Source organism: Lycium ferocissimum, chromosome 7 (genome assembly GCF_029784015.1).
Source record: "Lycium ferocissimum isolate CSIRO_LF1 chromosome 7, AGI_CSIRO_Lferr_CH_V1, whole genome shotgun sequence".
Taxonomy (NCBI): Eukaryota; Viridiplantae; Streptophyta; class Magnoliopsida; order Solanales; family Solanaceae; genus Lycium; species Lycium ferocissimum.
Genome location: NC_081348.1, coordinates 35,897,091 through 35,918,669, shown reverse-complemented (window position 1 = coordinate 35,918,669; position 21,579 = coordinate 35,897,091). Strand labels below are relative to the sequence as shown.

The 21,579-nt window shown below is 36.8% G+C and overlaps 2 protein-coding genes across 6 annotated transcripts; one reads left to right on the top strand and one right to left on the bottom strand.

The window, feature by feature from the left end:
• The first annotated feature begins 4,604 nt into the window (after positions 1-4,604).
• On the top strand, positions 4,605-9,262 carry LOC132064680 (ubiquitin carboxyl-terminal hydrolase 4-like). The gene is made up of 6 exons (XM_059457765.1): positions 4,605-4,829; positions 5,388-5,504; positions 6,342-6,440; positions 7,500-7,682; positions 8,213-8,394; positions 8,467-9,262. Exons 1-6 carry the CDS (start codon positions 4,713-4,715, stop codon positions 8,867-8,869), a joined length of 1,101 nt encoding a protein of 366 aa, XP_059313748.1. The 5' UTR covers positions 4,605-4,712; the 3' UTR covers positions 8,870-9,262.
• Positions 9,263-10,122: 860 nt separating this feature from the next.
• Positions 10,123-21,157, bottom strand: LOC132064679 (calmodulin-binding transcription activator 2). Of its 5 annotated transcripts, none has more exons than XM_059457761.1 (14): positions 20,882-21,154; positions 18,608-18,727; positions 17,723-17,838; positions 17,504-17,592; positions 17,063-17,105; positions 16,304-16,472; positions 16,038-16,160; positions 15,789-15,914; positions 15,657-15,715; positions 14,536-15,096; positions 13,546-14,237; positions 11,951-12,530; positions 11,315-11,638; positions 10,123-10,416 (listed from the first exon to the last, which is right to left on the bottom strand). In XM_059457761.1, exons 1-14 carry the CDS (start codon positions 20,919-20,921, stop codon positions 10,300-10,302), a joined length of 3,159 nt encoding a protein of 1,052 aa, XP_059313744.1. In that variant the 5' UTR covers positions 20,922-21,154; the 3' UTR covers positions 10,123-10,299. The 5 variants fall into 5 exon arrangements, with proteins under 5 accessions (XP_059313744.1, XP_059313745.1, XP_059313743.1 ...); XM_059457762.1 differs by having other exon boundaries at positions 10,123-10,419; positions 16,038-16,118; positions 20,882-21,150; XM_059457760.1 differs by having other exon boundaries at positions 10,123-10,419; positions 20,882-21,147.
• Between the last annotated feature and the right edge of the window lie 422 nt (positions 21,158-21,579).

Sequence of the window (21,579 nt, the reverse complement as noted above, 5' to 3'; positions counted from 1 at the left end):
ATGAAAGTGTGGGAAAGGTTGGTGGAGATGAGCGTGAGGAGAGACGTGTCTATTTCAGAGAACCAATTCGGATTCATACCGGGGCGCTCAACTACAGAAGTTATTCATCTTGTACGGAGGGCGGTGAAGCGGTATAGGGAGAGGAAGAGGGACTTACACACGTGGTATTCATCGACTTTAAAAAGAGCGTACGACAAAGTGTCGAGAGAGTTCTATGGAGATGCTTGGAGGCTAGAGGTGTGCACACGTAGGCATACACTAGGGCCGATCAAGGATATATGCGATGGGGCAGAGGCGGGTAAGGACTATGAGAGGAGACTCGGAGCAACGCGGTTGACGATGGGGTTGCACCCGGGGATCGGCTTTCTTGGCCCGTTTTTATTTTCCTTGGTGATGGATGGATTGACGCGGCAAATTCAAGGTGAGGTGCCATGGTGTGTGTTATTCGCGGATGACATAGTACGATTGACGAGAGACTCGCGGCCGGTAGTTAACGCTAACAGGAGGTTTGGAGAAAAACTGCGGAGTCTAAGGAGTTCGAGTTGAGTAGGACGAAGACAAAGTGCTTGGTACAAGTTCGGTGATATAGTACGTAGGGCGACGTGGAGGAAAGCTTGGCACCGGATACGTACGAGAAAGAAAGATAGTTTCGAAGTAACGGGTCTGTTATGTAAGGAAATGGGGAGATTGATGATGACGTCGCACAGCCGTATTGGTGCGAGTGGATGAAATGGAGGCTTGCCTCCCGGGTGTTGTCGACAGAAGGTGCCACAAACTTGTAAAGTTCTCTGAAAGTGGTAGTTAGACTAACTATGTTGTATGGTAGGAGTGTTGGCGGTCGAAAATCTCGTGTTGAGAAGATGAAAGTGGCGGAACGAGAATGCTGATGGATGTGGGCACGTAGGAGCGATAGGATTAGGAATGAAGTTATCAAAGAGACATGGTAGGAGTAGCCTCGATGGAGGACAAGATGCGGGAAGCGAGGGTTTGAGATGGTTTGGGCATGTGATGCGGAGAGACGCAAATGTCCCAGTGCGGAGAGGTGCGAGAGGTGGCTATGGACGGTTGAAGAAGAGGTAGAGGTAAGAAGTAGAAGAAGTATTGGGGAGAGGTGATTGAACGGGACATGGCGCGTGCCGGCTGAGGATATGACCTTAGATAGGAAAGACATGGAGGACTCGAGTTAGGGGTAGAGGGCTAGTAGGTAGTCGCGTTTATCCTTTCTTACGGTAGAGTTACATTGCTCTATAGTTCCTTGTCCCTTGATTTAGCAGTGTCTGCCATATAATGGTTTATCATGGCTTATTCACTTTAGATTTGTTTTCATTTCATAATTGTTTTGAATTGTTTGCCAGTATCGGCCCTTTCTGTACATTTTAGAGTAATGAAAATAATATTATATTTAATTCGAAAAGTAGATTATTTAATTTCAAGGACTTGACATCATGCGATTGAGAATATATGACTAATGAGATATCTAAAACTTTTCTAAGAGAGATGCATTGCACCATATCTTCATTGACTTCTTGTTTAATTATGTACTATTTGCCAAAGTAGGCAAGGGTATCACTAATCAACAAAATGTACCTTTTCTTAAACATTTATACTTATTGTCACCTCTTTTTCCTATTCTTTTCACCAAAATGTACCTTTTCTTAAACATTTATACTTATTGTCACCTCTTTTTCCTATTCTTTTCATCTTACTTAAATAATCTATACTACATTTAGCTGGTTTTGTAAAGTCAAAAATATGTAAACAAAGTCAAGTTCCAATTACATATTGGGGAAGAAAGTGAAACTCACGTAAAAGCTTCGGGAAGTCTAATCAAAACCTATGTTTCGTATTTAAAAGAACAAATAATCTGCTAATCCACTTTATGAATTTATTATAAATGTCCAAGAGACTTTATCTCACCATCCACGTATAACAAAAATTATTAGTATACAACTTTTTTAAGAAGAAAAATTGCTCCAACAACATATTTTTGCTCTTTTAAGATTTTTTTTTGTTTTAAATGTAAGACCAGATTTATTGGGCCCCACTATATCGCGGATTAACCGTAGGGCCCCATTAGGGGTAAATGACTTCTAAGCGATTTTTTTATTCTCAGGGTATTAATCCTAAACCTCCTATTAAAGGTGGAGCGACGATCCATTCTCTTTTAAGAATTTTATTATATAAATATCTTGATTTTAGCAATTAAACTATCGTTTTAATAATTATTATGTTTGATTTATCACAAAATGAGTTACTTTTTCCTGAATTAATAATATTTACTATTCTTTATTCTATTATAGTACTATATGATACTAATATTATATAGAAAGTCAAATTGTTTTTCCTTGACAACAATATTTTAGACCTTTCTACTTTCCGTAGATTAATTAAACACACAACTAACCGTCTGGTAAATTTATAAAACAGAAAAGGGCCAAATGTACCCCTCATTATACTTTAGGGCTAAATATACCCTTCATTCATTAAAGTTGTCAACGACTTAATATTACTATCCTACGCGTGCCATTATTCGATGAGGTGAAGGCGCGTGGCGTCACTCCTCCAACACACATAACCCATTTTACCCCTCTCCTCTATTTGTTCTTCCACCGTTAAAATATCCTTCCCCATCACCATTGCCACCGTTACCGCCACCATGACCGCCTATTCAAATTCCAAGCAGCATCACTAAGCAGCTTTTAGCAGAGGAGGTCTCTGTAACTCCGACGCTGTTGTCGGAGAAGGCTTCTCCGTGCCGGTTTCCGGTGCTTTGATCGGAACAACTATGCTTTTCTATCTGTTTGCTTCATTGAGGAATTAAAACTCGAGGCTATGATTCTTTTTTTTTTGGGGAGTGAGATGATTACAGTTCACTTCTCTGTTCGATGTGATTGGATTTGGAGGTCTATTAATGTAATCAAAATGCTTCTATTCGATTGATTCTTCTGCAATTGTATATGGATTGTTATTGATTAATATCTGAATGTTCGTAAAAGGTTTGCTAATGGATTGTGATTCTTTATGCTTTTTTTTTTTGCATATCTTAATTTTTGTTCAGTTGAACTTGGATTAGCAATTGTTTCTGGGGTTATTGATTATGAGAAAAAAAAAAATTACTATTCGAAGAACAAAGGGTTTACTCTTTTTTACATTGCAATGTTCATAATCTGTTTATTGTTTTGGTACAAAAATATTAAACTCGTTTATGAACATTGCTGAAATCTGCTTAGTGATGTTGCTTGGAATTTGAATAGGCGGTAATGATGATAATGGAGACGGAGGGGAAGGAAATTTTATTGGTGGAAGAATAAATAGAGTGGAAGGGTAAAATGGGTTAGGAGTGTTGAGGTGGCATGCCATGTGGCATCCACTTCATCGAATGTGTGGCAGCCACAGATCAAATGTCCACTTAGACAACTTTAACGGATGAAGGGTATATTTGGCCCCAAAGTATAACGGCAGGGGTATATTTGTTCCCAAAGTATAACGAGGGTATATCTTTTCGATAACACAGGGGTATATTTGGCCCTTTTCCGTTTATAAAAACGAGAATTAGAATCAACTACAAAATCTATTGCTAACCTACCGCTGAATAGTCCATACTTAAAAGAATTTTTTAATATTTTTTTGTTAAACAGAATTAATACAAATGTTTACTATTTAGCAACAATAAACATTCATCTCTAATTTCCTATTTTAGGTTGGATAAAAGCATTTAATATAAGTATGAATTCAATTCTTAGCATATTCATTTCCTTCTCTCTCTCTTTTTTTTTCTTCTCAAATTTTTTTATTACATAGAGGAGGTAGGGGAAGGGGAAGGGGAAGGGGAAAAGGGAATTACAACGTAAGGATTCGAACCTTCACCAATAAGGTGAAAGTTCAGGTAACCAACCAATTGAGCTACTATATCCCTACTTTTTCCTCTTTCTTTGATATCTCAATCTAATAGAAAAATTAAGACTGCCCACCTCATTACCACAATACATACTCCCTCCGTCCATTTTTTCTTGTCCTGTATTTAAAATAGTTGTCCATTTTTATTTGTCTATTGTGGAAAATCAAGAGATATTTTACCATTTTGTTCCTATTTTAACCTTATTAGTATTATTATTAATTATTGGGTTAAAAACTTTAAGGACTGATTAGTGGTTGTCTAAATTTTGAAATATGTTTGCTTGATTTCAACCATTAGATGACATAATAATAATTAGAGGTGATATGATAAAATTGTTATTCTATTTTTGACTTCTTAATAGGCATGTCAAATCAATACATGACAAGTAAAAATGAATGGAAAAAGTACTGTATTTGCTTAAATTACATATAGATGCTTTTGAAATAATACTGTATCTTTTACTATACAAAATTACTTGTTTTTCAGAAAACAGTCTTCTCCCCACCAAAGTCCAAACACACCCAAAATACTAACCAAAAAATACGCAGTAATGAGGAGGATAAGTTAGGGGGAAAGGTGGAGAGAGAAAGAGAGAACAGATGGCTACTTGACAGCGCCTCTACAAGCACGCCTAATGACACATTCAGCCCCAAACACAATCGACATTTCAATAGTCTATTCTCTATAAAGTCACAACAATAGTCTATTCTCTAGACCTCATAAATACCCACCCCATTTGTTGAATTTGAAGACCAAAAAGGAAAGAAAGAAAGAAAGAAGAATAGAGGAGTATTGGTATCTGGTAGATGGTCTCATGGGTGCAACGGGTTCCAAGCTCGAAAAGGCCCTCGGAGACCAGTTCCCTGAAGGCGAACGCTACTTTGGTCTTGAAAACTTTGGCAACACTTGTTATTGCAACAGTGTCTTACAGGTTTAATAAATACTGTTTTCTCCTTACTTTTTATTGTTTAATCCTCAGATTCTTGATTCTCTTACTATAAAGTTCCTGTTTTTTTTCCCTTCTTTTACATTTGATGGGTGTTGTGGGTCATTTTTTGACTTTATAAAATCTGGGTTTGGCTTGGATTTACACAACAACGACAGTATGCCTTGATATCAAGCTTGTTGGTGTATGTAACTATATGGATCCTCTATATCCCAATTTGGACCTATTTTTATTCAGATGATTTTATTAATTTAAGACGAGTTAGTTTACTTTGGATTTCTGATTAGTTAAATTTGGAGTTTATTTAGTTGTCCCCTTTTTTTGTTTTTGATATCCAGTTGAATTATAGGTTTAGTAATGAGGATTATTTGGATGCATAGTTTTGCAATCTTAAACTTCGATTAGTATTTTGTCCTCAGGTAAACCAAAGTCAGTAATGAATATTATACTCGTGAGTAATTCGGGTGATAAAGCACTTCATATTAGGAGTGATTGTTGCCTCTGATGTGATTATTGATTGTTCATTTTTCTCTTCTGATACAGGCGCTATACTTTTGTGTCCCTTTCCGCGAGCAGCTGCTAGAGTATTATGCAAATAATAAAAGTCCTCCAGAAGCAGAGGAGAATCTCCTAACTTGTTTGGCTGAATTATTCTCACAGGTAGCAGATTCGATCTTAATGTGTGGGATTTCTGTCTAGTAAATCGTGTTTTGAATGTTTGATTATTCTGTTCCATTGAATGTGACTTTTAACAGTTCTCAGTAAAGTAATTATCTTACTTGATCAAAAAAGTCCTAGCAAAATGCTTGATGTCCTCCATGTGACATGTTCAATTGAGGAATTTGGCAAGTCTAGCCTTAAATGCCGGCTGTATGAGACTTAAGCAGAAGAACTCCAACTGTTGTGGGCTTAAATCTAAATGCCAATGAAGTGCTAGTTCAGTATGTTTAGCAACCATATTCCAATTTTCTTAGTTTGGGTCAGAGGAAATTAAAGGAAGTTAGGATAGTAGCATTATATTTTTTTAATTTTCTCAATTGAGAAGGCGAAATCACTACTATTCGATTGGCTGAGCTAGGATGATGGATCTGCTGATTTAACTGAAGAGTCAATCCAAAGTGCTAGGGAAGTAAGAAAATGAAGACAACATGATAGCGTAAGAGAAATATATAAGAAGTTTAAACTTTCTCTTCCAAACTCCACTTCCTTGAACTTTCATTTCTTTGTCTCTTGGTTATGTTTTGCTATATAGTAGAGTTTTAGCAAATTTAGACCTGAATATGGGATGTGCTATTAACCGATTTTGCAATAACCAGGCATTTTCCCTTCAACAAGGTCAGTCTCTCCGTGGTATCCATGAGTTAAATTTTTGTTGAACGATGATTATTCAAGAATTATCATCAGGAAATAAAATTTGTACCCATGAGAATAGCATTTTTTTTTAATATATGCTCTTTGAGAAATTGTAGCACATAAATCGTTGTCGTTATCATGCAGATAAGTTCACAGAAGAAGAAAACCGGTGTTATTGCTCCAAGGCGCTTTGTACAAAGAGTCAGGAAGCAGAATGAACTTTTCCGAGGTTACATGCATCAGGCACGTATTTTTATATACAGTTATGTATGCTTGCTATTTGGTAGCAACCGTCCAACATCTATGCAAGAATCATTTTATGGTTAGATCATGAGGGAACGAGTTCCTTAACCGTAAACTTCTTGTAGGCTTCAAGAGAATCTTAAAGGAGCCATCACTATCTCTTAAGATAAAGTCATACTGGTGACCTAGAGCAAGAGACCTGCTTAAAAGAACATAAGAAGAACGAAAGACAATCATCTGCAACAAGAACGAAATACCTTATAAATGTCAAAACTGGGAGATGTGCCATACTCAGTTTTACTTTAGATGCATAATTAGTCCTAAGATCAGTTTGAAATGAGAAACCTTTAATATTGATCCTAAGTTCATCTTATGTACTTTAGCATTGAAAGTATGCACTCTTCGACTTCTGGATCTATCTTGTAATTTGGATCACCTTCAAGGTGTCGTGAATCCATGTGTCCTTATACAATGTATTTTCTCCTGGGAGACATACTTAGTGTTTCTAATCGTGTTTTTACAGCAAGGCAGAGAAGGTTTTACCTTCCTACTTACCCATACTGTATTTTACATGCTGAAAACATGCCACTTCTTTATCGTTAAATAATTACCATCTTTATCTGATCATTTACATAGAGGTGGAAAACGAGCTCGGGGTTTATGGGGTAATTGTTTGCTAGAGGAGAAGAACAAATAGGACTATGAAAAGGAAGAGTTAGTGTTATGATGCTTGTGTGCCTAATGGAACAGGGTAATGACTACAAGGAGGAGAAGAAAGAAATAGTTAGGAAGGAACTTAGTTGTAAGTCCTATATTGTCCTTACAGGTTAGAGATATCAGTTAAAATTACAGAGGGTTAAGTTAATACTCTCTTTAACGCTGAAGGGTCCAACTGCCATGAACAATTGTTTAGGCAGCAAAGTGCTTAGTTATTGTGTATGATCTCTACCCCATGTGCTATCCAGAATTATTAGGACACTGCTTATAATGCAAAATCAATTTCTAGATCATCAATGTTTTTTAATACAACAGTTGATTTTTGGTCATGCTTTTGCTCAGGATGCCCATGAGTTCTTGAACTTCTTGTTAAATGAACTCGTTGATATCTTGGAGAAAGAGTCACATACAGCAAAAAGTTTAACAGCAAGGTCTCCTGAAAAAGTCGCAAATGGATCATGTAATGGTCACACAAATGGTGTTAAGAAGGAGCCACTTGTTACCTGGGTGCACAAAAATTTTCAGGTAAACTATCTTACTATGTCTTTACGCATTTAGAATTTCATCCTTCTTCTTGTCTATATATAATTTGACGATGTCAGTTTTAGCATCTGTGTTGCAGCTTCAGGGAGTAGTGAAGGAGGAAAAATTGAAGTTTTTTTCTTAAATTTCTGTCAATGAACTTCTTTTATACTTCCATCTGAAAAAGAAACAGAGGCAAGGTTCTAAGTTGGGTCTTTTGAATTTGTATCTCAGACTCAGAGGTAGAGGAAAATGTGAAGTTCTGTCTTAGAATACTATCGATGAAATTCTTTTGTATTTTCATTTGAAAAGATTAAGAGGCAAGGTCCTGTTTTGGTCTTCTAAATGTGTATCTGATGCTCATGGGTTCCATCAGTTTACATATTCATATATGTTTAAAATTAAAAGTGCTCACTGCACTCCACTTGTGATGCCGATTTTGGATCGTAGCACTTCACAAATGGTTTTTTTTTACTACCTTCTAGCTCTAGTATCTACTTAACTGGTTTCTTTTTTATATGATATGAATGCAGGGTATATTAACCAATGAAACAAGATGTTTGAGGTGTGAGACGGTCACAGCAAGGGATGAGACATTTTTTGATTTGAGCCTTGATATTGAACAGAACAGTTCAATTACTAGCTGCCTCAAAAATTTCAGTTCAACAGAGACCCTCAATGCAGAAGACAAATTTTTCTGCGACAAGTGTTGTAGGTAGGTGCCTTTACCTTGTTCTTGTTAAACAATTGAATGACGGGAAATGTTACTCTCTTTTTGTGAATTCAGCTTGCAGGAAGCACAAAAACGGATGAAGATAAAGAAACCGCCACACATCCTGGTCATTCATTTGAAGCGTTTCAAGTATATGGAACAACTAGGTCGTTACAAAAAATTGTCTTACCGTGTTGTGTTTCCTCTGGAGCTGAAACTCAGTAACACCATCGAAAACACGGACTCTGAGTATTCTCTATTTGCTGTTGTGGTTCATGTCGGGAGTGGGCCAAACCACGGGCATTATGTTAGTCTTGTGAAAAGCCACAACCACTGGTTGTTCTTTGATGATGAGAACGCGGAGATCATTGATGAGTCTGCTGTTCAAACCTTTTTTGGCTCAGCTCAAGAGTACTCGAGCAATACGGATCATGGCTATATCCTCTTCTATGAGAGCCTTGCCGCAAGCAAGAGCTGATGAGAGTACTCACTCGTTGAGACCTAACTATCCCGCTGTGTCTGCTTAACTTATGTCATTGTTTAGCTTTCCCATGGTTCACTGGACTGGCGTAACGAATGTTTATGATTCGGTGTACAACACAAAAGGGTTTGCAAGCTTTTTGACTTTGCTTTGACAATAAAGAGATTTAAATCTTGGTATAGAAACTTCAAACGAGATGTTGATACTGTATTATTAGCTCGTAACTGCAACAACTGCCAATTAACATTTGCAGAATCCGAAAAGCAGGAATAAGTTTTTCCTTTGTGTAATTTTAATCTGAAAAGCACCGCTCCTGTTTTGTTTCGTTTCGTTTTGAGATGCACATTTATGGACCTTGACTAATACTTAATTCCTTTTCTTTCTTATTAACAGTGCATGTGTAGAGTTAATCTAACACACACTTCTTCGACTCTTATTACTTGATTCTTTTTTCTCATGCTATGCTAGTGTAAAGTCAATCTAACACACTTCTCTTTGATTCTAATACTTGATTCTTTTTTGGCTCATACTATGCTAGTGTAAAGTCATCTAACACACTTCTCTTTGATTCTAATACTTGATTCTTTTTTCTCGTACTAGGCGGGTATAAAAGTAAGCCGGACCCAGTTAGCGCTTATCTATGCTAAACATCTAAATAAAGTTTTCATACCCTATCAGCCGAAGTGGAAAGTATAATTGGAGGTTTGTGTCTACCGGGTGCAATGCCTGGAAGTATTCTTGATAAGTTATGAACTAAAAATCTCATGCATAACAATCAGGGAAATTTTTTACTGTTGAAAAATACATACTCCAACACCTTTGTCATACGTATGACAACAGATATTTTTCTTGAAACTATTCCGACTATTACCGCACCTGGATGCTCCAAGACCGGTTTTCTAAGTACGTAAATGACCTGCTGTACCAAATCAAAATGGGAATATACACCTTAGCGGCTGATATAATCGATGACCATATGTGTCAAATCAAGGAACAATGGAATTATGAACCTATTTAATGGCTTCAGAACCAATCCGTTGAAAAGTAGAAGGAACAATTCACCCTTATATAACAGGTTCATAGAACCAAAAATTTCCACAGGCGCGAGCAGCAACATTATCAACATTTGACCTAACAAAATTGGAACAATACTAAACGCACCAGAGTACAAAGCTAATACGGTAGACCCTATGCTAGGATAATCTCAAAGGCAAACAAGTTTCCAGAAGTGAAAATTGACTAGGAAAAACTTTGGTGAAAATTGATGGCTGCATATATTAGCATTTCTTTTATGTTAACAAAAATTACAAGAATCTAGATCAAATTGAGTTTTCCCTCAAGTAACTTGACGGTGCATAATTAGTTACTATGTTCTATGTATATACAATGAATCAACTATTAATTGGGCTAATCAAGGCAAAATAAGCTTATTCAAATGCTATAGACATGAAAGTATCATCATCCAACAGGCTTTCAACATCAAACAACTCCTCTTCAGGGTAGATGCTATCTTCTGGGATCTCCGGGATTTGAGATGGACCATCCTGCTGAAAGTGAAGAAAAAGGTACGAAGAAAAAACAAATGACATCAAAAGCCAATCAAAGATAAGAGTCCAGTCAGGCAGCTGAAATTTAGATTCACCATATAACATGGTCCAAGGGTTATCATCAAGAACAAGGTACAGCCAATAACTGCAACACAACAGAATTGGCTGTCATTTCCTAGACACTACAGTTGTAACAAGAAAAATACTGACAAATTCAGTCAGATGTATAATTGAGGATTCGCACATGTTCAGTTTAATGATATCAAAAATTTGAAATAATCAACCCACCAAACTACAATCAGAAAGTCAGGGTACAGTACACTAATCAAACTATGTAACTAACCATAAGATCTCACTGCAACACAGATCTGTCCTAAACAAATTTATCTGCTTTTTATGTTCAGCAAGTGTCATAAGAGGGTAGCTACAGCTAATACTGTTCATAGTTGCATTTGGTCATGAAAAAGTAACCAAGCCATAATGACTAATGAAACTCTGTGAGTTACAGAAGTATCAACCTAAAAAAAATATTTAGGCATCACGAGATGTAGCATCCTATTTTTCCTTTCTCATCTACTTTTCTCCGGATTTTCCAAGTTTTTGGCCTACAAAAGCTCAATAATTTTTTATCTAGCAGCCTAGCTTTAACCCATAGTTCATGTTTAGCAACTTGAGAGCAAACCCATAGATCAAATCATTAAGTAGATGCATATATGTGCATGCTGGGCGATGGGAGCAGTTGTTATGTTCTGCCCAGCCAAAACCAAAAAAAAAAAAAAACTACAGTTTTCCTCCCTTTTATCTACACATCCTAGTATTGCATAAAAGCACATTCAATAACACTGAAAATAGCAACCATATTGCAGCACACACTTGGAAACATTCATTCTTATACCTTCGCTTCACGAAGTCCTTCAGCAGCAGTAAGCAGCCTACGATATTGAGCACGACCCTCAGGATATTGAGTCATGGACTTCACCCTAGAAAGGGCTTTTTGCATCCTGACTTCAGTCTGTTTTCTTCCTTCCTTCAGAAAATCATAATCATCCTCCGGTAATGAGTCGTCTTGTGTGCTTGGCTTATTCATGACCACCTCTGATTTAAATCCCCTCAAACCACTTCTTTTACGTCTCCACCGCAATATCACCTTCTCCAGAATTCCTACTGACCAGATAATTGGTTTATATTTCTTCCTCACTTGATGCCCCCTTATATGAGCCTTCACAATGAACAGTGAAAATGTCAGCGTAAAAAAAGAAAAGGCCTATATATGTTAAGCTCTATAAAAAGGGGAACTTTAAAACAATAGATCAAAAATAACGGATCAGCTGAAGGACAAGGACCCATATATGAAAATCTGATTAGCACAGCTTCCATAACGACAAACCCCGACTCGTGAATAAAATTTTGCATGTGGGAGTTGGTTAAACAACTTAAAGGCAAGATACTCTATGCATCAACAAAAACAAAAAACATATGAAACCAGCCGCAAGTATATAACAACATTCGTTATTTGAAAGACGCAACACACCTGAATTTTAACAATTTTTTGTCGAATTAAAAGAAACTCTTTTCTCTTATTCCAGCCACGGAACTTTTTTTGGATTTGAATGGCAGCCGCATGAGCTATGCCATTATTTTTCCCCAACTTTGAAGCTCTGGAAGCTACAATAGAAAGAGCATTCTCATCAGATGATAACCCATTGTCGCTATGCTCAATAATTTGCTTCCTCTGAAATGACTGAACCCTGAAAATTTGATGTATCCGAGCAGCTGCTTGAGTAGCGTTGCGTATAGCAGCCAGAGAATCCTTAAGCGAAAGTACATCTGGCACATCATCTCCAGTAGTTGTAACAGCCACACGCTCTGTAACTGTTTCTCCAACATTTGCTCCAGAAACTTCTGAAGCAATCTCTTCCTTTGCGTCAGTTACAGTAAGCTTAGAAAGGTGAGTGGTCAAAGAGGATTCAGCAAGAAATCCAGATATTCCCTTGTGTCCATTGGCAGATGCCAGATCAGCGGGGGTTCTACCCAAATGAAATTCAGCAGATGGGTCTGTCAGTGCTCCAGGAGATGCACCTAAAGAGACAAGACCAACAACAGTCTTCTCCCTGCAAGATAAAAACCAATTAGCAAGCTGCTCCTTCTCTTGGAAGCTTTTTACGGGAATGAATGATGATTGCACTATGTAATAAGATTATTTATGTCAAGGGGGATAAAATGAAAGTAAAACATGGCTTGGTCTTTAGACTTGAATTTCCTTTAGACTTTCTCCTCTCTACAACAATAGCAGAATGCATTGAAGAGAATCAGCTTTGACTGACATGCTACCAATCATCACAAAGCTCTCCATACTATATCTATATGTATGACTGTTTATATACATGTAATAAGATGGAACGTGCACCCAAGGCAGTGGCATAGTAGTCAATCAAATGAGAGGATAACCATGAGGTCTCAGGTTCAAATCCTAGAAAAACAAAAATGTAATAAAGATGGAATGTGAAATATTTTTCTGAAATACTAACAACATTGATATCTCTTATATGTAAATCTCAATTCTCAATGCATCTGGATATCATATCTAATGAACTAATGAAACATTATAAAAGCATTCCTCTCAGAAGGTGAAATTAGCCAGAAGTAACGGTAGGATGTACCAAAACTTTAGCAAAATATTTAGCACATTAAAATTTTGTTAAGAGTGAAGTGAAATTGAATCCATTGTAACACCTTTGGTTGTTGGTTGAAGATTTTATGTTAATGCGAGAACATTATCTGGTAAAAAGCTGACTCTACATTGCTTGGATTACAAACAAAAAGAAACGAGGGACTCTATTGATGTTCGCTTTACTTGCTTTAGCATAGCATCGGTCTTTTGTTTTCTCTTTCTTTTTGTTTATTTTGTGTTGAACTCTAAGATAACAACTAAAACAGATCCAACAGTGTTTGGATCTCTACAGAACTAAGGCAAGTTCTATCGGCTATTGGTCTCTTTTTCTTAACTGAAAAAAAAAACCAGATAGGAATCCAAAAAGAAAAGTCACAGGACAGTGAGAATGGGCCACTGACTTGCTAAGTGAACCATAAATGAAGAAATGAAAAATCAGTCTATGAAGAATTTACCTGCCATAGAATGCGGCCCAATGAAGTGCAGTCCATCCATTCATGTCACGAAAATCTACACTTACCCCTGATGCTAAAATTGGCTTTAAGGCCCAATCATAACCAAGTGCAGCTACCAAATGAAGTACGCCTTGACCTTCATCATCGAGAACAGTTCGCCCTCTGCCATCACCAGTAACTTGGTGAACCAGCCATGCATAGAAATTCTGCTTCAGTTTTCTTTCAAGAAATAGATCCGCTTTCACCCTGCATTGGGATGTACCAGAGTCTGACGCTCTCTCTATCATCTGCTGATTCTCTTCCTCCATCATAAAGATGATTTTATTCACCGTACTTTGTTTCTCCTTAGCAGCCTCCATACTGTCAAAACTGTGACAACTACTAACAGGTCCCAAGGACAATAAATTTTCAATTCGTTCAAGAAGATGCATCTCAGTGGTAGAATCATTAGCAGTACCAAATTCCTGATAAGGTCCAAATCTGTATTCGAATTCTCTGACTTCACTACAAGCCAATCTATTTGAACATGTCACATAAAAAGGGAGTACTCCTGGTTTGTGTGGGGGAGCATGACAACGAAGTACCCCCTCTGCTAAAACCTCTGCAGGAACCTCTACTTCCCCAAACATACATGACCACTTGTACTCTACCAGCTCGCCTTCACTCTTAAGAAATCTTCCAGTAATCAATACCTGCTTTGTGTGTCGAAAAATCAGACAACTTTGGGAATTCATCTAATATCTTTCAGTAAGTAAATTTCAATTGCTTAGCTAAAACAATCTTGCTATAGAATAATTGGTTGCATGATTATGGAAGCTTGGTGCCAATCAACCAGTCTGCAGCAAGGTCAAGAAAGTAATTGCATTTGATAGAAAAAGTGGACACCAACTCATGAAACTACAGCAAATATCAAGAGATTTCAGACAACAGGCGATGCAAGCAGTGCCAATCTAGCACTCAAGCTAGAGAACTTAAATTCCAAATGATTACCTTCGTTTCCAAGTTTGAATAAGCCCAATTAGGTGAAAAATCAATGATGCTGAAAACCTGCTCCTGGGAAAGTGAGGGATCCAGTGAATGTGAATCCACATGCAACTGGCTGGGCAGACAGGAACCATCATCCTCAGTATCTATAGCATTCCATGAAATTTGATTAGTTGGCTGCATATGCAACTCCTGAACATCCTCAAGCTCTTTTGCAACCCATCGGGAGAAGCTGTCAACTTTTTTCAGGCCTACTTCCATTTTTACACTGCTCAAATGAGGCTGTTTAATCGTTGAATAGTCTCCAAGCCCTAGCATGTCAACACTATTCTCTTGATTGCTGTCACCTTGAACTTCCACAAGCGAATTCAGATATTGAAGATTCAATTGTGTTAGTTGCTCTTCTTGCTCATCAGGATACAAGTACGATTGCCCCCTAACAGGAAGTAGATTTGAAGATACGTTTTTGTTGTGAAAACTATTTTCCAAATCATAGCTCGTATCTGCAATCAAATCCTGATTGACAGTTTGTCCATGGAACTGCAATTGAGAGTCTCCAAAAGAATACTGATAAAATAAAGCAAGGTTTAGCACATAAGCATTGAAGAACAAGGAAACCTGGAATAGGAAAGGCTGAAACCCAAGGGGGCAAGGAGAAGAGGATAAAATAAATTATCTCCAAATTTTGACTCAGAAGTAAAAGACTGGAGTCACAGAGACACATGCAGATGAATACATTCTTAAATTGCCTGACATATGTATTTGTTTGCCACAAGAATAAGGACAGCATTCAGTTCCAACACAAGAAAATATCATACATGAGAGTCTTAATTATTAGAAAAATTTAAGTTTTTCTAAAAAGGAAAACAGAGAATCTTCTAAATTAAACAAAGTGGACGCATAAGAACCCTAGAAAGTTTCTTTTAATTTTGAGAAATACAAGTGCTTAGTAAATCCAGATTTACAGACCTAGAAGTGGACTGGAGATGCCAGCAAATATGTAACAACGGAATGACTCTCCAAAAGAGAAGCTCAAAAGAACTAGAATGAGGTTCGTACTTAAACCAGTAATCTTGATCAAGAATATAATGTAATAATGTACAAAAAAAGGACCGTAATAGCTTTACCCGCCAATTTCCGTGGACTGACAAATTGTTCTTGAGATCATCTTGGCATATCATCTCGCCTGCAAAAGACTTGGTTAAAACCCTATTCATTTCCCAAACTGATAACAGAAAAGCTCTGAAGCGATTTAGTACCATTTGAACAATGCTGAGAAACTGGTTCCTGAGATCCCAAATCAGTTGTTCTTTGAGGACCAGATGCAAAATTACCAAAACCACACTGTCCACCTTCATCTGTACCAGGAAGTGATGTATACTCCACTGAAATAATAATTGCAAAGTTTTAGACATATATCGACAATGAAAGAATATGAAACGGTCTTGAAGAAACCATAGTGATGGAGAGAAATGCAATAACTTCGAATAAAAACTTAGTAAAAGCACCTGAAGATTGAGGTGAACCATATGAACTACAGATGGTATCCCTATTTTCCACCAGATGACTGTACATTCCAGATGCTCGATCTGAATATGAATGAAATTTAGAACACGCTTGGTGACTATCTTCTGCAATAAATTGATTTCAGTATGAGACCTTTAACAACAGTTTTAGTACTCGGCACAAACAACTAGGTAAATCAAGTATAGGCAAAAAAATTCTACAAGACAGCTGAAGAAATTACATTAAAACCAACTGCAAAGAACATTACCTGATTCAGCTTCCTCGTGTGCTTCTGTTAAAGAGCTTGCTAGACTTGTTGAGTCAGCATTTGCTGAAGCTAGTTTCTTGTGACCCCGAGGAAAACTATCGGACAATGAGCCTTCATTCAAATAGTTTGAGTGAGCTGATCTAATGCAACTGGCATTCACCTTGTTACCCTGTCAAGGAGAAGCGGAAAAGGTCCATAGATTCGTTTGTTAAGATTATGGTATTTATTCAAGCTAGTACCAAGGCAGTACTGCAAAAGTACATAAGGAATCGTCATCGGCCAAATAGCATTCAGCTCAAAAAGTCAGTCCAATGGATAATGCAGTCTTGCTTAAAGAACTTGCTATCCCATATATATGTCATGGAACCAGAGTCCGATAAAAGGGATGTGCAATAGACATATCATGGAGTTTTTCAGTGATCACTGTGCTTTTTCTCCTTTTTTCTGTTCCTAAAAGGCAGGAGGGTGGGATCGGTGATTTCCATGGTTCTACAAGGATGTTACTAAAGAGTGATCAGAAAGAAGGATACAGAGATCATGCACAAACTGCGCTCTCGCATCCCGCTTTGAAAGTGTTAGAATAGGAATAGAATTGTTGTCCTACATGGAAAAGGATTGTAATGTAGTTGACTCATCTTAATAATATTTTTCAAGTCTTTATTTCTCACAGAAAGTAATTTGATTTGATCCCTCGTGAGTGTGTAACAATTAACTAAACTGTTTAAAGACCTGATAAGGAAAGAAATTATGGAGTCTGACCTTGACTTCCAAATAGTGGACAAAAACTATGTGCATGAGATCCCTGCATCATAGCAAGTGAGAAGAAAGAATGTTTAGTGCATAGGTCGTTAACAAGAACGTGCAAATAGTTTAATCCATAAGTTAAACAATTTCTCTTTGTAGGACTAGTAGGCAGAAGGAATAAAATGCTCATTATAAACTCTTATGTAATCACTTATTTACTCTACTCCTATGAAATAGACATGGTACATATTCTAATCTACTTTTGCTTAATACCACTTGTATGAAGGTACTTTAACCAATTGATAAGTACTTCAGTTTCTTAGTTTGAACTTCAAGTTTTGCCGTGAGAAGTAAATGGACACAAAAGTAAAAAGAGAAGAGGTGCAAAAAGAAAAATAAGAAAAAAATAAGGAGGAGCTTCCAAAATGATGCCACGTCTATATGGTCCATACTCACTGTTCAAGCATCCAATAGCAACGCCTTTGAAAATTATCATCTTCTTCTCCATGGGCATAGTAGCAGTGTAGCACATCAATACTTCCAACCTGCAGAAGGATTTTATCGACAGAAAGCATGAAGCATATAAAAAAGTCAATTATCTTTAGCTCACAAAAGTTAGACTCATCTAGCCAATCCAAGAAGACGGTACACTGATGCCAAACTATCAACACCTACCTTCAGCTTCTCATGAGCTTCTTTAACTGTCTTCCCATCCTTCTTCTTCCTCCAATTATGTCCATCCTTCCTAAAGTATCTTAGCACCTTCCTATCGAAAAGAAAAACAGAACCACCTGAACAACAAAACACGCATTAAGAACAAACATCTAAAAGCACGAGTGGAGGGAAATCAAATCATTAGCTTTTCCTTTTTAGGGAATAAAAGTAAAATGCACATAAAAAAGGATCTATAACAGACTGCTCCAATCATCAACAGTCATTTGGGGTCCCTAGTCTCACAGGGTGGATAACTTGTATTCTTCTAGTCAATTTGATACAAAATCTACATGGCATATGGGATTTTTTTTTATTTTTTATTTTTGGTAAAGACATGGCATATGGGAATATTCTCAGAGGATCTTCTAGTTCCCTACTTAGATGAGAGTTTTGCAGGACAAAGCAGGATGATGGAAAAGTCATTTACAAAGTCTAAACAAATTAGGTGTCTCAATGAGCACGCTGAAAACCGATAGACGTAAAGACTATATTTTTAGATCAAGAAGCAGCATGTTACTTAATGAATATTTATCATTTCATTGACAACAATTATAAAAGAAATTTAATTAGCGTCCTCACAAAGAATGGAAGTAAGACTGCGGATTTGTCTAAAATCAAATCCACTTTAATTTAGCTTAAATTGAGACTGCAAGTCCTAGAACTAAAATACACATTAAAGCTAGGGCATAATGCAAAAACTTTACAAATTTCCTTTGAAACAAAGGATCCAGAAAGTTTTCTTTACTAGAAGTGTCTGTTAGGATATGCGAAGTGGCATAGATGCTCTAAAGTCAAAAGAATATCACAAGTTTCAAAAATAGATGGATTAGAATGAAGTAGACATACTGACTGGCCTGTATGGAGCCTCTGGGGTTATATGAAACTTCCTATAGTTTCGCAGGATTTCACAAATCTCTGCAGGTCTCAGCCAACGATGTTGTACTTCTGATAATATCTGTGTTATGTCTGCAACACAAAATCAACAAATAAACATATTATGTTTTCAAAGATACAATGGTCCAACTTTTGAAAGAAGCTTATATCAAGTCAGTCATACATAATAACCTCAGCGAAGCACCTTTAATTCAAAACATGCAAATGTAACATAAGACAATGGTAAGGATCAAAACTTGAAACACTGGCCAAAGCCTGATACATTGTATATGCTTAATAATTGTGTCTCTGTTTTCTGAGAGAAAGAGCATGAGAAAGAGACTCCAGCCTCTAATACACTAAAGGAGAACTCATTCCAAGTCACAGCTCAAACCAGATCTGTGACATAAACTTAAAATCAGAGATTATGTCTCACTTCCACATACTCTAATAAGATGGAGTTGGATAATATTGGACTTGAAAGATCACTAATGACTCATTGGTGAAGGTGTTTGGACTTGAAATGGCATCTCTGAGAGGTCAACAGTATTATTCTAGTTTTTTTTTTTTTTTTTTCATGACAAGGGAACCCGCAGCCACTACCTTTCGGGTGCGCACAGGGTAAACCCCACTCCTGTGCAATAGCCCGCAAACCACACAGGAGAGATAACCCGCACTAAGCAAGCCCCGTGCGACCAGCTCGACCCAGAAGGCAGTATTATTCTAGTTCTAGCCAAGAGAGCTAAGAAGTTCTCTATTTGACAGGAGTTGAGCCTAAGAAAAGTTCACTTGGCTCACATACACCTACTACTATTATATTCCAACCTATGAACGGTTTATATCTCCAACTAAAACTACTTACATAACCAACACGTTGATGTTCTCACTTGTGGATAAGTGTCTTTCGGATGTATGGAACCATTGGCAATTAGATTAACACACTCTAGTTGGTTCCACTATGGTAATAGTGTTTTGTGAAAGGTTAAGAATATCTAGTGAACTCTTCTCTTAATGTTCTGGTAGGGGGCAGTAGATTTACTTTGTTATTCTTATCAAAGGAAAGAATATTTAAGAAATGAAGAGAAATATATATAAGAAGAATTACACCTCTTTGAAATGACTTTCCCTAATTTACCCTCAAGTGGCCGATCTCGACTTCTACATGGTTTTTGTAACACAAAGTTGCAGAGACAAGATTGAAATTTTGAAAAGGGAAAGCTAAACTATGAAGTCTGACCTAGAGGGAGAGATTAGAGTTACAAAATAAATACTCTGCACATAATTTGAAACTATATGAGATTGAATTCCAAATTTCGAGGATAAATCAGACACGTTTTAACCATCTCAATACCACATGATTTACATATGACACAATTCTCTCAGAGGTTTTACAGCGTCATTTTAAACCCAGAATAACTTCAGAGTATGTGCCTTGTATTAACTGCCTGTTTGCAATAGAGATATAAAAGCTAGAACTCTTGTTACCATCTCCAAAAAAAAAAAAAAAAAAAAAAAAAAAAAAAACTAAAACTCTGATAATTAGCAGTTTATGGGTGTGTTCAGTATGGAAGAAAATGTTTTTAATTTTTCCCATGTTTAGTTGGTCAATGTTTTTGGAAAATATTTTCTCTAGGAAAACAAGTCCCTTAAAATGAGGATAATGGCTTCCCTAGTGAAAGCAGGGAAACAATTTCCACAAGTGACATTCCACATTGATTGTGTCATCCCCACCCTCAAGCATACTCATCTTTACCCCCCATAGCCCCAACCCCACCTCACACCTCCCATAGTTTTTGTCTAAATTACATACAAGTGCTTTTAGAATAATAGTTTCTGCTCACTGACCAAACACAAGAAAACAAGTAAGAAACCCACTTATTTTCCTGGAAAACATTTACCGTCATACCGAACACGCCCTATATAACAAAATTCTAGCCCATCACAATTAGGCAACAACCCTTTCATGCAAGTATATCCTTCAGAAAGACAACTCATACTTCAATACTGTTAACCTTGAGTGATAAAAACAGAACAAAAAGTATCCAATTCTCCAGTACTTATAAAATTCAATCAATTCAAAAATAGAAACATTACACAAATCAGTACATCCTCTACGTTCACAGTTCAATCAACAGCAACTCAGTTCATACCAGTGAGCTATACTCATCTAATGCTTATAGCATAAAGAAATATTTGGGAAAACTGCATGAATAATAACAACAAGCGATTAGGGCACAAATTAATTACCTAATCGAAATCCAGGAGGATCCAATCCACAATCCGCCATTGATGATAACTTAATCACAAGACCCGACCCGTAAGCTTTAGAATTAGGGAGCAGATGAATTGGGAATGAATGAAAACGAGAATCGAGAATGTTTGGTGTGAATATGATGGGTTAGATTTCAATATTGTGGATTTTTATTACTTCTATTAATTAATTTAAGACTTTCAGACTTGTGAGAGGGCTTCTTGTCAAGTCTTGTAAAGTTTGGTGGGACATGTTATAGCCAATTGTATGCTGACGCGTGTCATGTGCCCACTCAAGTACCAGCTTTAAGTGGACCGAGTCCAGAACCGTCCGGTTCTTCACTTTTTAGCCTCTTTCGGTTCAGTTTTTTTTTACCCGGTTTTTATTCTATTTTTTCCATATATTTACAGTAAGGTGGCAACCGGTTCCGGTTTACCGGTTTTAAACTCCAAACCGGAACCGGTCCGGTTTGGAGTGTTTAAAATATTTTTTTTTTGTTTTTTGTATTATATATATATTATAGTATTTATTTGTATATTGTAGGTATTTTTACATATGTTATACAACTTTATAATTAAAGTTTAAATATTCTTACACTAACGCAAGTCAAGAATACGAATAGTGTTTTTCGTATACATATATATGTATAACTTACATATACTTATATATATGTATAACTTAATATATATAGTAT

Excerpts from the sequence above, each read along its gene's own strand:
- LOC132064680 (XM_059457765.1), top strand. The coding sequence starts at position 4,713 with ATGGGTGCAACGGGTTCCAAGCTCGAAAAGGCCCTCGGAGACCAGTTC. Across the intron at positions 4,830-5,387 it reads ATTGCAACAGTGTCTTACAG|GCGCTATACTTTTGTGTCCC; the intron begins GTTTAATAAATA and ends CTTCTGATACAG. Across the intron at positions 8,395-8,466 it reads TTCTGCGACAAGTGTTGTAG|CTTGCAGGAAGCACAAAAAC; the intron begins GTAGGTGCCTTT and ends TTGTGAATTCAG.
- LOC132064679 (XM_059457760.1), bottom strand. The coding sequence starts at position 20,921 with ATGGCGGATTGTGGATTGGATCCTCCTGGATTTCGATTAG. Across the intron at positions 14,238-14,535 it reads ATTCAAACTTGGAAACGAAG|GTATTGATTACTGGAAGATT; the intron begins GTAATCATTTGG and ends CACACAAAGCAG. Across the intron at positions 12,531-13,545 it reads TGGGCCGCATTCTATGGCAG|GGAGAAGACTGTTGTTGGTC; the intron begins GTAAATTCTTCA and ends TTTATCTTGCAG.